Here is a 17,386-nt window from a genome sequence, read left to right on the forward strand (position 1 = left end):
GCTAAACATTATTGAAATGTCACCAACTGCTATCTTTCTACCTTCTGCAAATTGAAGCAAGCATTTGAATTGCTTGAGCTAGAATTCTGAATGCCAAGGAACCATCAATCTGCTGTTAATCTAGATCAGGAGTGTCAAATTCAATTTCATTAAGGGCTGCATCAGGGTTGTGTTTGACCTCAGAGGGCTGGGGTAAGCGTGGCCAAGGTAGGCATGGCCAGCTGGACATCACTTGTGGTGGCCCAAGTGCTTTGCCAGTGAAAACAGGCTCCCAAACTCTATTTTCAGCTGGGACAGCCTCCTGCAACCCTCTGCCAGCAAAAATGGAGCATGCGGCCCTCCCGGGCTTCATTTTTGCTAGCAGAGGCATGGGCCAGTCCATCGCTGTTTCCAGGCCAGCCCTCTGGGCCAGATCTAAGCACCCCACGGGCCTTGAGTTTGACACCCCTGATCTAGTATATAACTACTTCTCTTTCCAACCTGGTGCTTTCCACATGTGTTTTGGAATGGGAGTCAGTCCAGCACATTTGGAGGTCAAAGAAGACTGCTTCATCTGAACTTTTCAGAGAATCTATTTCATCTTAGGTAGAATTATCCAAAGGTTTTATTTTTTTGGTATTATGAGCTTGAGACAGCCCAAATCAAAGTCTAATACAGTACCTTTCTTAGTTTTCCATAATCAATAAGTTCTGGACGGTGTCTGTGGATCAATGCACAAAAACCAAGACCATCTTTCCAGCTATAAGAGAGATGAAACACAATTAGCTATATTCTTCAAGATGCACATGATGACTAATTTGGAAGCAAACTGAAGACAGTCTAAATCAATAGTGTTCTCTCTGCACACAACTTGGCAGAGAGAATACGGCTGATATAGATGGCATGAACCTTGGTGGGGCCGTGGTTAGAATGCAGTACTACGAATTACTTCTGCTGACTGTTGGCTGCTAGCAGTTCGGCAGTTCAAGTCTCACCGGCTCAAGATTGACTCAGCCCTCCATCCTTCTGAGGTCGGTAAAATGAGGACCCAGATTATTGGGGGCAATATGCTGACTCTGTAAACTGCATAAAGCACCGTGAAGCTGTATATAAGTCTATGTGCTATTGCTAGTGCTATCTTCCAAAATTACAAATGCTATTAACTTACAACTCTCTTCATCCTGAGCCAGCACAGACAACAATCAGGGGCAATTCAAACTGTGGGCCACCATGTGGGGAAAGAAACAAGTTGACCATCTAGAGATTAATTGTCCTTGAATTTAATCAAAGTTTCTATTCATTTTTGAAAGGTCAACCGGTTTCATATTTAGAAGGACCTGGTACCGAACTAACTGTGGAATAAAAATAAAGAAGGTATATTGTTTTATCATTCACTAATGTGTATATGCAGTCAAATAATGTTACATTGTTGTTTGTCCAATTTTGGTAAATAATGATTCCAGTTTGTCTATAAATGTAAAAAGGAATACAGTGTGACATAAGACACGAGCTGTATTCTTTAAATGGGTGGAATATATTTACAGGCAATCCTCGACTTACAACAGTTCACTTAGTTACAACAGCATTGAAAAAAGTGACATGACCCTTTTTATGACCATTGCAGCATCCCCATGGTCACATGACCAAAATTTGGATGCTTAGCAACTGATTCACATGTATGACGCTTGCAGTGTCATGGAGTTATGTGATCCTCGTTTGTGACCTTCTGCCAAGCAAAGTCAATGGGGATACCAGATTCATTAACAACCGTGTTACTAATTTAACAGTGATTCACTTAACAAATGTGACAAGAAAAGTCGTAAAATGGGACAAACTCACTTTTAAAAATGTCTCACTTTGCAACATAAATTTTGGGCTCAGCTGTGGTTGTAACTCGAGGACTACCTGTACCTTAACAAAACTGAGATGGGAGAGGAAAGAATAAGGACGTCAACATCTCTTGCTGCATCTCAAGATATAATATTCCTTTTAATTTTACTTCTTTATAGATTTTTGGCAGTTGTGTTGACTAACTGTATTTCAAGGGCTCAGGAGGAGGAGAACAGTAAAGAAAGTAAATGGACAAACATGTCATTAGAACATGATGCATTGCTTCCATTCTGGGCTGCTGGTATCAACCACCGTTAATGATCAACTCAGCCCTAGCTTTATCATTCAAGCTTTCAAAACCGAGGTATACACAAACAGAGATAGAAACAAGTCTGCGAGACAAAATGTTCATTTTGAAATGAATGTGTTATATGAACGAAGCCTCTGTAAGGCAAGGATGAAGGAGGAAAAACAGTAGCAGTAGCAACTACATTCCCTTCCTTGGCTCCTCAACCCATTAGTTTGCATTAATTACTTTGTAAGTAATGTAAGAGCCATTTTACATGTCACTGTACATAGCTTAAGTCCTATAAAAGTTCTTTTAAACCACTCTCCATAGATTGCTAAACCACAGCATAACATTAGTTTTCCATTTGCATATTGAATAAACCAACACGAAATGACTTTTGCTGTCATGTTTCAAGTATAACAAAGAACTGCTGTTAAAGTTAACAACAGACGAAGGGACGAAGAAGGAAAGTGAGCCCAGAATTCATGTTTATCTTGACAACTTTTAGTTTAGCAAAGTGGGAATATAGTCTGAACTGGTCCTATCTTTCTCTTGGCTGGATAAAAGTTTTTTTTTTTTAAAAAAAAAGCTTCAGTATTTTAACATAAATACCAGGGGGAATTGCATGTGGGTCAGCAAGAAACAAATTATGAAAGCAGCATTGTGGTTTTGTGATACAAGGTCCAACTGTTTCGCAGGGATATTGTCACATACATGTAAAGAAAGGGCAAAGTTTATGTTGCATCAATGCAACATTGTTTGATAGAAACCCCAGTCCTGAAGATGTGTCTGATGCCATGGTAACGGAGGAAGAAACCTTTAGCCAATTGCAGTCTTCAAATCCTGAACTGGAAGGTAGGTTCGAGAGCACAAGCACTCCATCCTCCTCCATCTAAGTCATGGGTGTCAAACTCGTGGTGTCATGTTGCCATCATGCCCTTCGCGGAGCTGAGGTTGCATAGCCTGCGCGTGACACATCCAGCCCGCAGGCCGCCATTTGACACCCCTGATCTAAGAGTTCATGTTAATTGCGAAGGTTCTTAGCGTGAGTTTTAAGAACAGCCCAGTTGATCACTAAGCAGCGTTCAAATCTTTTAGATGATTTTTTTCCCCCTCCAACTTGGGACAGGCACTGGTTGTGCAACTGAGGTATGTGACATATCAGAAAAGCAATATATTCAGAGAACTATGGTTTTTACCTAATATGGAAGTTTTGGATGTTCACATTTTTGTAAGGGGCAGTTTTCCTCTGGCACCACAGCAAAAGCCCTTCTTTCGCAGATGTCTCTACAAAACAAAAGATACAAGCATTAGTTCCAAGTTTTCTTTGATCATTCTGACCTTTGAAACCATTGAAGAGAACGTGGATGGCTCCTTTCATTTGCATTTCAGAATCTCCCAAGAACCAGTTTAAGGTTCAAAGCCCAGAGTAAAATAGTAAAAGTAAAGTAACAGTAAAACAGCCCAGAGTCTTCTGAATTGAACAGCCACAGCAAATTTTAATTAATAATAATGATACCAATAATAATAATATACAAACTAAAATTAGCAACCTAGCAGTGAAAAAAATAATAATTTACTCAACTCAAAAGTTATGATAACTAGGTAGAAGCTTTAGAAGGCTCAATAACTTTTCAAGATGAACTCCCTTTGTAAAAAATATTGCTGTGATGGGAATGGTAGACAAGTCTTATATCAATTTGATTCTGTGCATTATATTATTTTAGTGACTGACCAAGTGCAGCATTTAATTTTTAATGCTTACATTTACATCCAGTCTTCATTCTTTTTATAAATAACAAGGTGGCAAACATATATGATATTCCTTCCTATTCTTATAACCACCCTGTGAGGTTGGTTGGGAAGAGAATGAGCGACTGTTTCAAAGTCTCCCAGATGGCTTTCATGCCTAAGGCTGGTTTCTAGCCTGGTGCCTTAGCCATTAGATCAAATACAACCGTGATGGCGAACCTATGGCATGCAGAGGCATGCCGCCTGGCACACACGGTGTCCCCCATTCCTCTTCTGGGCTTTTGGAGTGCACGCATGCGTGATGATCTACTGGCCTTCGTGTATGCAGCAATGCCATAAACTGGAAGAGCTGGTCTTCCTTTTTCCGGTGGGAGCATGCATGCCAGCCAGCTGATCATCGCGCACATATGCGCACCAATAACCAGAAGTCTAGCTGGCTGGTGTGCATGTGCATGTGTCCACCGGAAACCGGAAGTGCATTTTATGGTGTGCGCATGCCCCCTGCCCAGCTCCTCTTCTGGGTCGTGTCCCAGAAAAGAGCACACACGGGCTACCTTTTCAGTACTCGAAAAATCAAATCGTCCTCTTTCTTTCTCGGGCCTGTCAATATGCTGCCGCATATACAACGAATCAGTTCACAATTATTAACGTAGAACAATAATTACAAAGATGAACTAACTATAAAATAATATTAAATGAATAAAAAGGCCCAACTAAAGAGATGTATCTTGAAGCTCTTTCACAAAGTTAAACTAACCCAGACACCTAAGGAAGCCTATTCCAAAATGTGGATAGGCAGAAAATATCTTGGAAGGAAAACTCTCCATCCCCTGCAGATCTTAATGCCTAGGCAGGTCAGAATAACATAAATGACATAAATAACAAAGTGAAGCATGCTCTACAATGTCATGAAAGCTGTCAGTCTGTCAGTCTGTGTCAATTGCCAATTCAGGGATGTGTCAATTGCCAATTCAGGGAATCCAGACTTGGAACTCCTCAACTCTGCATTTTGTAAATAGAAGGAGCAACTTTCAGATACCTCAGTGCAATTAATCAAGCAGAGGAGGCACTAACTTCCAGCTGACGTGCCAGTATCCTTCATTCAGTGTATAGATTTCATGCTCTTTCCTTGAGGCAGCTCGTAATATAATCTTCCTCGTCATAACTATCCTTGGAAGAGATGAGAACCTGTTGGGATTTACCTTCTACTGAGATATCCTGAATGGCAAAACGAAGGATGATGGTCCAAATCATGCCAAGGGTCATTTTTGCATTCCCATCAACAATCTCTGTAAAAAAAAAAAAAGAAATGTAGCAGTTGAACAACCAAAAATAAGCAAACATGTTTCCTTAAAATAATTATTAATCCAGCAGCAGACACCCCCTGAAGCCTATGATGGGAAGAGGGGCAGAAGGCACTTAAAAACTCCCTGGACTTATGAAGAAGATCAGCAATCATCCGCTGAGGAGAAAAAGATCAAAATCCTCTGAATGTTTATTGCTTCTCTGATCTGATTTGAACGGTTTGGTTTTCTTTTTAATATCTTTCTGTTTAATATCTTTCTGATGTATATGATGCCTTTCTATTTGACTGCTGAAGACAGTTTACAGTTTAGGTTTTAGCACATCCTGCTTTCAGACGGTTGGCATGAGAACCTGTTTTTAAAAACCAGAAACAACAGCTGGGCTCAGTCAATGTTTAAAAAAAAATATGATCTGGTTTGGTGAATTAGCCCCCTTTCACAATTTGTAATATTTAGAAATGGGCTGCATGTTTACTGGCGTTACACAATGCCTTTGTCCACATCAGCACATATAAGGAAGTTCAGTTCCTATCAACTGGTTGAAGAATCTTGAAGGTAGTCAAGAGAAAGAAATCAGATTGTCTTTCTGGCCAATATGATGCTCAGAGATTCCCAGCAGATTTTGGTTTCCCCCAGGATTTCAGCTAGCGAGTTCCTCTAATAGCTGTGACCCTGCAGCTGAAAATTAACAATAAAATGCTGGCACTTCCATAAACATTTCTCCTCCACTTAGAACTCCATAGAGATGCAGCTATATCCTTCTTTACAAAAACAACAGAATCTTGTGATTTCTTAAAGACTCGTCTGTTGCATAAGACTTCCTGGATCACTAATGAGATTCGTAGAGCATTGCCCTGAGAAAGGAATATATAGAAACCCACTGTTGCTATGGGTGGTAGGAACAGAGAAAGTAAAAGCGAAGAAATAAAATGCAGGTGGTAAAACCACAGAATTTATTTAAGTGGTCGTTCATTATACAGTTTGGGTTATAACAGATATTTTGGCATCAAACTAACAGTGTTATGTGATAAGAAAAAAAAACTTTTATGTTTAACCAGAAAGGTGTTAATTCTTTTAATTACTTGAAACTTGATTGCCCTATTACATGAAAAAAAAGGTTTATCAAGCCCACCCAATCCAAATAACACTATCTTAAGCTATATTAATTAGCGTTAAGGTGTTTATATCCACCTTATATCCAGAAGACAGACGCTATTGTTTGAAATGTTCAGCTGTTCAAAAGAATTGCCTAGATCAACTGAAGGATTCACTCCAATAAATCACATCAGTATTAACAGCAGGTGCATATATAAAGCTCCTAGTTCAGGAATAATACTAATAACAACAGCAATAATACTAATAACAACACCCCCAGTGTTGTTGGAGGGACACTACCTTGATGTGGTTGTGGGCCTTGTATGCTCTGAGAAAGATGAGAGGTAGCCACAGGTTCAACCATACTTAACACTCCTACTTAATCAGGAGTCAGACAGAGTGTCTCTCTCATAAAAAAAATATGGTGAGATGCAGATTTCAAAAAGTCCAGTCTGAACATCTGGGTGTATGATGAACCATAACAATACTATCAAATATCCACATCTGCCTATCCAAGTCATTGGAAAGGACTCAATAGTAGACAAAAATGCTAAATCTAGTCTGAACATCTGGCAGACTGTGTGACAAACCACAACAGCAACAACAACACAAAGCAAAGGTAGTATCAATAGCAATAGGCCCCTTGGGTGCCATTCTAAAACAATCACAACACATTTGAACACCATTGGCATTGACAAATTCACTATCAGTCAATTGCAAAAAGCAGCTTTTCTCAGAACAGCTTACATCCTGCAACGATAGTTTCTTGAACATTTAGTACTATCAAACATCAACATCTGTCTATCCCAGATCCTTGGGAAGGACTCAATAAGTAGATAAAAATGCCAAATCCAGTCTAAATATTTGGCTGTGACAAACAATAAAATCAACCAAAAGCATTCCAAGAGAAGTAAGGCAGCAAATTCATGATTGACAGCAGGCCTGATTAACAATTGTGCCAATAGAAGACAACTTCATTCAAATGTCAGCTCTTCCAGTTTAGTTCTTTGAATTATCTATGACTGGGCGGCGGCAGCAGCAGCAATGGAAATAATTAAAAACAAATTCTGAAAGAAACAGTCAGGGATAACAATTTGCATCCAAAATCAATGGGGTCCTTCTGGGACATTCGTACCAATGGAGAATTGAGATTCTGTTCTGCATCTTTCACACTTTATGAAGTGTTTCCATTAAAAGGAAAAGGGGTTGACAGAAATATGAAAAATGGGCTGAAGACTAAGGATGATGATCTGAATCCTCCAAGAAGTAATTGTGAAAACCTATAACAAAAGATCCTTAAAAAGTCAAGCAAAAATATCTCAGGTGTGAAATCTAGAACAGTTGTCATTCTCCTTTCTCACAATCTCAAGAGTGTTGTTCACAGCACGCTCAACAAGGAAAAATGTTCAGCTAGCTCTACATTCAGCCTGGGCAAAGATACAGACTGCTGTTTGAAGAATTGGAACAGCTGGAAAGAGGAAACCAAATGTTCTGCTCTAGTGAGTATATTTCCATATAATTGGTTTTACTACAATAAGTCTTTGTGAACAGAATATACAAATGAAGATACAATTTCCATCTCTTTGGTGCTCAATTCTTCCAAAAAGAAAATAACCACTGAATATTCATAATAAAACTGGGTTCTTCAAAAGGACTCCAAAATGAACTGAAATGTATAACCCTGTCATAGTACTCTAACTCTGATGTTCCATTATCTTCTTGTTTTACACAGGAGGGTCACAGGATATTTTTTTACATCAGGATTTCAAAGAGGATTTATGAACTTATTTTATATGTAAATAGGAAATATAGTGGAAATGCATCAAGAGAATGAAAATGTATTCACACTCCATGTTGCGGTCCATTTTACCACAAAATGTGGATTGTTTTTGTGCTATTGATAAGAATTTACTTTAGGTTTTAAAAAATCCATTACTAAGTGTGAGATTTTGTGCAGTATAAGCAACCAAAGGGGATGCTTTCTTGAACCTGCAGAATTTGCAGAACATAAGCAGTACTGTAAGCCACATAAGGTGGCTTTAATTTAGCCAATAAAAACCAATATTAGCCAATAGTTTCACTATTTAGAATTTCACTTGTATAAATACAACTTTTAAAAATTGTTCTAAATGTCAGTGTTTTTTTCTTACAGTTTCCTTTTTGCAACACATTAAGGAATGTTGGCATTGCCAATCTAGTATCAATATAGAATCCCAGTGTTTTCTCTTGTTTTTCCAAACATCTGATATAGTTCCTTGAAAATTTGGAGCCAAGATAATGATTAGGAAGTGATTACTGATTATATTATTTATGGTCAAGTATATCAGGGATCTTTTGACACATTCTGTTGCTAAGGGTATATTTAAAAATATGCACACAAAATATCTTTTATTGGCCATCATGATTTCTAGTTAAATCCCACCTGCTTGATATGATTTATTCTGTCTCAACCAAGTTAACGACATTCAACATGCTTCACTGATTTTTATTGTATTGCCATCATAATGACAATCACTGATCTGGGTCTTTCAAAATGCAGAGTTTGAAAAAGTTTATAATCCTTTTCCCAATCCAGTCACCATAATAGCATGCTATCAGTCAACCCAATACAGTACAATTAAAAACCTGTAATGCAAAATAAAATGCATGCAATGGGTACAGCAAGAATCATATACAGTATGTCCATAATTATTCTTACATTAATGAAAAGAGTTAGGGATTAATTCTATTTTTACACATATGTTTTTGTTAAATTATATAGGTTTGATATAAGGAAACATTATGACCTAATTATATCTACTGTATGTTCTTGTTATATTTTGTGCTGAATCTAAAGAATAACAGACAACATAGATAAACTAAACAGATTCACTTGGTTGAGTTGGGCAGCTAGAGAAATTGAATAAATAAATAAATCTTCCTTAACTTTGAAATGCAGCCTATTCCTATCACACATTGGTCATTTCCAGAGACTGCTACTTCCCTTCCCTTCCCTTCTAGATTCAGATAAATCAAGTTGTAATCACCCATAACATTGTTTCATTCAAGTATTTTGGGGGAAAGTTTGTGATGTATAAAAAGGTAAAGGTTCCCCTCACACATATCTGCTACTCGTTCCCTACTCTAGGGGGCAGTGCTCATCTCTGTTTCAAAGCCGAAGAGCCAGCGTTGTCCAAAGACATCTCCGTGGTCATGTGGCCAGCATGACTAAACGCCAAAGGCGCACGGAATGCCTTTCCACCAAAGTGGTCCCTATTTTTCTACTTGCATTTTTACGTGCTTTCGAACTGCTAGGTTGGCAGAAGCTGGGACAAGTAACAGGAGCTCACTCTGTTACATGGCACTAGGGATTCGAACCGCCGAACTACCGACCTTTTGATTGACAAGCTCAGCATCTTAGCCACTGAGCCACCGCTCAGTGACTATTTGGTTAATCAGATCAAATAGAAGACTATTTGGTTCATCAGGTTCCTGGGTTAGAAAATCCATCAACAATTTTTTTTCTAAGATGAACAAAGGCATTGGATTCTTTCTTTTATTTTCTTCCCCCAAATCAAAGATAATGAGACAGGATAATAATCCTTTAGAAGGAACTCAGAGAGAATGTGCCTATACACCTGGTTCTTGGTAACTAGGAAGAATACAAATGAATGTAACAAATGGATGGATGGAAGCCAAAAACTGCTACCAGATATTCTAAGACTCCCTAATTGGTTGGTCTTCAAATGTGAAGTTCACGTTCAGGAGATACATTATTTTCTAGTAATGCATCAAATATTAAATGTGTATCAAATAAAAGCAGGTTCATTATTGTTACCATCCAGTTCCTACTTGAAGTAACTGCTTACCTTCAGCTCCAATGGAGACCAGCTTGACTCCTTTGCTAGCAATAAAATCCAGAGCTTTGTTCACATTTGAGATTTTATGCACTCGCATTTTGCCTCTTTCTGGCTTAGCCAAACGTTCACCTAATCAGGTTGAGAAAAAAAAAATGATTGTTTTTTTTAAGTGAAGTCCTTCATTTCACCTCTACAAAGAATTCATATACCACACAAAGATAACAGTTGCTTCTTTTTTGCTGTAAAACCACAACTGGTCCATTGGAATTTGTTTACACTCATGTTTGTAAGTACCTGATCATGCCACTTAATCATGTAGGGCAGTGTTGGTCAACATTTTTGGCACAGAGTGCTGAAATGGGAGCATGCGGATGAGAAGCGCCAGAAACCAGAAGAGCAGCTCCCCAGCGTGCAAGCACAGGAGTGCCGGAAACTGGAAGAGCAGTTCCCCGGTGCGCATGCTAAGCTTCAAGTTTCCTGCATGTACATTCACACCAGTCTTCTGGTTTCTGGTGCACATGCGAAGACCAGCTGGCCAATGTGCATGTGCACACCAGAACCTGGAAGAGCAACGGGCAACAGCCGGCGTGCCCAGAGAGATCACTCTGTGTGCCATTTCCAGGATTCATGCCATAGGTTCGCCATCACGGATATAGGGGAATAATGTATTTGAAAAACTACATCCTTCAAGTGATAAGTTATATACATACTGAGCAGCACTTTGAGGAACAATAAAGCTAAAATAATTATACCATGGTCACAAGCAGGAATGAGATTAGTGTTCAAATTTGCTTTGTTTATTTCTCTTTTCCTTTTCCAATTGTGGAGATCTTAACAACAAGTAATCAATTTGAGATCAAAGCCTTTATTCTAAAACAAATATTTTGATACAACATGCAGTGTTTTTTTTAATGTTATATTCAATTCTGGATGAAAAAGCAAAATAATGTCATGCTTATTAACATTTTAAATCATAATTAATATTGATATTTTTGTTTTGAATCCATAATGGTCTAAGTTATCTAAATATTACAATGGTAATAATGTTTACTTAATATTATATTAATCAATATAGTTATAGTCAATATAATAGCAATATAATGTATTGTGTAAGCTGTATAACTGTGTAATGAAGACAATTAGAAAAAATAAAATAAAAGGAGGAACACTTTAAGTATGCAATTGCCTCTTATTCCAAAGGGGTATTATTTCAGAAGGACTGCTCTCTGCCCTAATATGTTTATCAATACATATGTCCCAAAAGCAACAATGCTTCCCCCCCCTTGTAAAATATCACATACAGTGCCGATATTTTTTCTAAGGGCCTAGCCTAGACAGAATAAAATTCCTAAACAAATGTGCTCAATTATCTTCATAGTGGGGAATTGGAAGTGTATACAGAAGTAAATAAAAGCAGAACTAAGTTGTCATGGCAGTTTTCATTGGGATTTCTTTGTCTAAAGATGTGCAAAATGCTTGGTGCAGGGAACAGCTGATGATGGGTGGTCTATGCCTGAATGGAAACATACACACTTTGGGAGCTTTGGCCCATGCAGAGAACAAAATGAAGCTGTTTTTCTCCAGACACAAATGGTTTGAGATTGGAGGCAGCGGGAGCAGGGAAAAAGCCAAGGACATTGATGGCGAAGGAGAGCAGCAAAGAAAAACACAGGAAGAAGATCTGGGGACAGGCTGGCCCAGGGAATATGCCCTGCTGCAACAACATCAGGGACAGCAGTGCAGAGATGAGGAATGGAGGGCTCTGGAAAATAAGAGGGATGAGCAGGCTGGTGGGATATGCTGTACTGGGAGCCACAGAGGAGGGTAGGGCAACATGGACCAGGCTTGTTCTAGCCACTCCTCTGGATTTGTAAAATGTGAAATCTAGAATAAATAAAACATTCTGGGTTTTGTTGTACTAAACCACGGCTCATCAGTCTTCTAGTTTCTTTTTGCCCAACAAAAAGGGTTTTTTTTGCCTGCCACATACTAATGGATTACTCTACTTAGTGCAGCTCACTTGTACTGTATCATTTCCCCATCCCAAATGAGTTAGGGTTATCAACTGATGGCTAACAGTTACCACTACAAATTTATATATCTACACAGGAGTGGGCTTCAAAACTTTTAGCAATAGGTTCTTTGCCCAGTTGCTGAGTGGGCGTGGCCATGGTGGGCATGGCCTAGTCAGACTCTTGCACCACAATGGGGGGGGGGTGTTCACACACCCCGGGCTCCAGAGATTTTTCTCGAGCCTTCGGGAGGGTGAAAACGCCCCCCCTGAGCTTTGGAGGCCCTGCATACTTTTCCAGACTTTTGTAACTTCTGGGAGGCCCATTTTTCACTCTCCACAAGCTTCAGAGGCTTTCCTTGAGCCTCTGGGAGGGCAAAAATGGCCTCCCCCAGTTTTTCACCTTCCCTGAGCCTCTGTGCAGGCCCTTTACTTACCTGGCCCCAAACAGGCCGCGTGGAGACTCCTGAGAGGGGAAGTATGAGCGAGACCAGCCAGGGGTGGGATTCGCGGGTTCGCCGAACTGGCCAGATACTAAGCTAGAGGATCCCCCAAACCCGTGTGAACCCACAGCAGCCGACCCCTGTATCCACACCGTAATCACAAAGATATCGTATCAATGTATTATGTCTGAGGTGGGCAAAAACATTTCAGACATGAGATTTTAAGCTTAGTGGCAGGCAAAAAAAAAAAGAAGGAATAAATGTCCTTATCTGAAACAGAACCTGTGGGACCTGATGTGTTTGAATGTGTTCTTTCCCTTTTGGGTATATTTCTAATTATTTGTATATTTTTAATATTCTACGTTAACATAACCTCCATCCTCAAAGGCTCTCTTATGTCAAAAGATCATTCATACACAGCAGCGTTAACAAACCTTATAGTAAAAATAATAATGAAGTTGGAGGGAGATAAATGGGATCTCCTTTCTTGCAAAGGATTCAGTCTACAATCCTTTCCTTTTCAGTCAGTTATGTGTCCTTTCTTTCCAAAATGCAGCATGTCCAGCCGTTATAACTGTGTTTACTTTGAACTGCTGCCAAAAGCAACTGAACCTGGAGTTCAAAGAGGCAGGAGAACAGCCGCCTTTCCTTCTGACAAGAACGAACTGACTCTCCTTTGGCAGTCACAGTAATGTTTACCAGACGATGCCACAACAAAGCGAAGGCTTGTCCTGCACTTTCAAGAGATCAGTGACACATGCCAACTGTACATGTTTACCAGACAGGAAAAGGGCTTCTACCGGGGAAAACGGGAATCATTGAGATTTTAAGAGGCCGTGGAACCTGCTTACATATAATGTGGCAAACCACCATGTAAAATCACAGCAAAAAAAAATATTTTGAAGCACTTTGGCTGTTACACAGTGTGTGTAACCAAGCTTTTCCATGACCAGTGACCCCTAGATTTGTTGGTTCTATGGTTGCCAGAATTCCTGGGTAGCCAAAGGCTAAGAATTGTTCATGCCAGAGTCCTGAACAAAAACCTGGAAAGCACTGCAGAGAAAGGGAACATTTAAAACAAAAGGCAATAAGGGCAAAGAGATGAAGCCAGAGGAGAAGGCAACATCAAGGAAATATACTCCATGGTAAACTTCTGTAAATAAAAACACCAAGACTTGGTTATTTGCCCTCTGCCTATCACTGTCTGTAAACTGCCTCCTCTTGGCTTTCCTCTCCTTCCCCATGCATGAGTGAGCACTTCACTAGCAAGATAAACAAATCAGGAATAAATAAGATGAGAAACAAATTCAGCTGGAAGACTTCAAAGAAAGCCACAGGACATGGACCATTCAGCATTTTGCTTTTAAATTCTGCAGAGGAAGGAGCACCACTTGTGGCTTTCTCCAAGGCCTTCAGTTGTAGAAAAGCAATCAAAGTTCTATACAAGTAATCCTCGATTTACAACCTTTCATTTAGTGACCGTTCAAAGTTATAATGGCACAGAAAAAAATGACTTATGATCACTTTTCACACTTACAACCATTGTAGCCCCTCCCTGGTCATGTGATCAAAATTTGGATGTTTAGCAACTGGTTCTTATTTATGACGAGTTGCAGTGTCCAGGGGTCATGTTGATCCCCTTTTGCAACCTTCTGACCAGCAAAGTGTTACTAATTTAACAACTGAAGTGGTTCTCTTAACAACTGTGGCAAGAAAGATAAAAAAACAGGGCAAAAAGTTACTTAACAACTATCTTGTTTAGCAACAAAATTTTGAGCTCAGTTGTGGTCATAAAGCGAGGACTACCTGTAAAGGAAGCTGCAGCAGACAACACAGTGAAGCTTAAGTGGGAAAGGTATCCCAACAAAAACATATGGAAGTGAAGTTGAAACTATTGCTTTGACTGACTTGGTTTCCAACCCTGAGAAAATACATTGTGACTGGATAAGCAATGCTGATACACCCTTCCTCAGTTGATACTGTTCAAGTGTCCTGGATTATGGCTCTCGTTACCCCAGGCTGGCATGACCAGTCTAGAAGGCACCAAGTTGTATGTGGATGCTTCATGTGCTGATAAAAAGAGATGCTGATGAAACAAGTGCTTTGCTTCATGTGGTAATGAATACTGGATATGAATAGATTCCCATTTATTTGTCTCTCTGAAGTTCCTTCTCTCCATAAATTTCCCAACATGAGCTGTGTGCACATGGGATACTGATTCAAACAATGGCCATCTTGGCTCTTGTTTTGCACCACAGAGAAAGCTTGAAGTACAGGTTTCTCCACTCCAGCCCATTAACTACTGCACAACAATGGTCTCACCTGATATAACTTCCAGGAGTAGCATGAGCTTCAGGCCATCTCTGAAATCTTCTTCTATGTTGTCAATCTGGGTGCCAGCCTTGCGGAGGTGAGAGTTACACCATGCTGTAAATGTCTGGAAAGAGATTAAATGAGAAGGTATTAATTCTTCTCCTAAGAGAAACTATAAGGCTGCTGGGGGGGGGGGGAATCCATAGTATTGCAAAAACACTGCTGCCGTGTGATTTATTGAATTAATGTCAGAGTTTAATTAGATTTATTAGTTCCTCATGTTTTACCTCCTTAGCACCCAGGAAATATATAGCGCAAGCTGGGTAGGGGCAGGGGGAGAAGAGAGCTAATTTTGCATGTCTGGGAGAGTGCATGTCCTTGCAAAGAATTACTCTAGAGTTCATTCACCATTTTCTCTGAATGGGCCCCCAACTGTTGGAGCAAGCTGTATTCTAGCATAAGGATTCCTGCCTTTACAGTTTCCATCTCAATCACAGAATCCACTCATCTCCCCAGAATTATACGAGGGTTGTTTTAAGATGGAGTTGCCAAGTCCAACAAATTCCAAAAATGCGTAAATCCCAGTTTTGCAGGAACTACTTTCTTTTTTTATTAGAATACAAAGATCTACCAATCAGAGCCAGATGCTAGAGTAGATTAACAGTGGTGAAGAAATCTAAAACCAGATATTGATTGCTATTCTTTATAAATATATAAACTGAATAGACTTTCAGTCTATTGGGTTAAATAGACTCTTTTGGGTTAAAATAAACCCTTGGCTAACCTCCAAACATTTTTCATCTCAGCAGCATAATTGGGGGGGGGGGGGGAGAGAGAAGGAGAATTGTGTTACTGTTGCTACTGTTCACAGGTAGGAGTCAAAAATCTTTCCTGATCATTGTAAATCCCTAAAGGACTGTTAGTAGATTAAAATCAAATTTCTATCAACTGTTGAATAAGAAAAGTTAGTCATCAGTAGTTCCCCCCTCCCCAACTTTTTTGATGACAGCCTCAAAAATACAGAGTCTGCTGTTTGCAGCCTTGCCTCTTTAAAAAAAGAAAAACCACCACCATAAAGTTCTCAGGTCTCCAGTCCAATCTTTGTACATTATCAACTTAAATCCTTCATTAGTGACTGTTAAATATAATATATGGAGTGCAGCTAGGTAATTTGTTTAGCTCCCACATGAAGCTGTTCTTTAGCAAATGTTTTTATTTGAGTTTTCAATCATTGTTTTCTGAGTTTACAGGTTTATGGTACTGATAAGAGGAGATACAATTGAAAAAAAGAGATTTTTTATGTATAAGTAACCCTAACCCAGGGAACCAGTACATTTTCGTATAACTGCTAATTTGGGCAAAATGCTGCTGCACTATAGTTTCTATTGGGGGCCAGTCTAAAACTGTTTTATGTGTCACTACCAGAATATGTCTATTTTTGTGAAATTTATATCCCACATTTTCTGTGCCCATTAACATTCTCAGACTGACCTCCAAACAGCATTGTTTGCTCAAAAAATTCCAATAACAACATTATAATCAACTATTTGAAAACATAATTCACTGCAAAAACCTAAAATGTACCAAAGAGGTCATCTCCTTTGAAGATACTTCCTTAGATACCTCAGCTGCAGTATTAATCAACAACTACATCAGCCCCCACCCCCAACTTCCAGGCTGTGGCCCATTGGGAACCAGAGCAAAACCATCCCTCTCCCTGCCCCCGTCACTGCTGATCCGCAAAGCCAAAAAGGTTGGGGACCACTGAACTACATTGTAACTTTCATGTTTTAAGCTATGAGGTGCTTAAAAGGTAGTTTTAAACATACAGAACATATATGATTATGAGCAATTGAATTGTCATCCACCTGATTTCAGTGGCATGCACAACTGACTCTTCCCTTAGTAAGAATAATAGTTGCAATAAGGTTCAATGTTCCCAAGTAAATTAAATGACAGAAATTATGGCCAACGTAAGCCTGAAACGACAAAAATGCTACACTGGAGTAAAGGCATTAATCTGAAGCTAATCACCCAAAAAAAGTTTATAAGAAAGAATGGCTGATATAGATCAGGTGTGTCAAACTCACGGCATCACGTTGTTGACACGTGATGTATCACAACTTTTTCCCCTTCTGAAAATGGGGGTGGGTGTGGCCAGGATGTGACGCATCCAGCCCACGGGCCGTGAGTTTTACACCCCTGATATACTGTAGATGACAAAGATGTCTGTTTGATGTCTGTAGAACCGAGGTGGCGCAGTGGTTAAATGCAGCAATGCAGGCTACTTCAGCTGACTGCAGTTCTGCAGTTCGGCTGTTCAAATCTCACCGGCTCAGGGTTGACTCAGCCTTCCATCCTTCCGAGGTGGGTAAAATGAGGACCCGGATTGTTGTTGGGGGCAATATGCTGACTCTATAAACCGCTTAGAGAGAGCTGAAAGCCCTATGAAGCGGTATATAAGTCTTATTGCTATTGCTATTAAAGCAAGAAAAATCATCTTGAAGGGAAAGTGAACATTAAAATTGAAC

At 39.5% G+C, this 17,386-nt stretch overlaps 1 protein-coding gene across 3 annotated transcripts in view; it reads right to left on the minus strand.

Moving 5' to 3' along the window:
* ACTN1 (actinin alpha 1) overlaps positions 1-17,386 on the minus strand; it is a 128,784-nt gene that overhangs the window by 48,200 nt on the left and 63,198 nt on the right. For all 3 annotated transcript variants that reach the window (XM_032227805.1, XM_032227788.1, XM_032227798.1), the window contains exons 2-6: positions 14,865-14,979; positions 10,098-10,217; positions 5,053-5,139; positions 3,298-3,385; positions 661-739 (exon numbers count right to left, since the gene is read on the minus strand). In XM_032227805.1, the coding sequence (XP_032083696.1) occupies positions 661-739; positions 3,298-3,385; positions 5,053-5,139; positions 10,098-10,217; positions 14,865-14,979 (489 nt within the window). The remainder of the gene's footprint in view (positions 1-660; positions 740-3,297; positions 3,386-5,052; positions 5,140-10,097; positions 10,218-14,864; positions 14,980-17,386) is intronic.

Source organism: Thamnophis elegans, chromosome 1 (genome assembly GCF_009769535.1).
Source record: "Thamnophis elegans isolate rThaEle1 chromosome 1, rThaEle1.pri, whole genome shotgun sequence".
Classification (NCBI taxonomy): domain Eukaryota; kingdom Metazoa; phylum Chordata; class Lepidosauria; order Squamata; family Colubridae; genus Thamnophis; species Thamnophis elegans.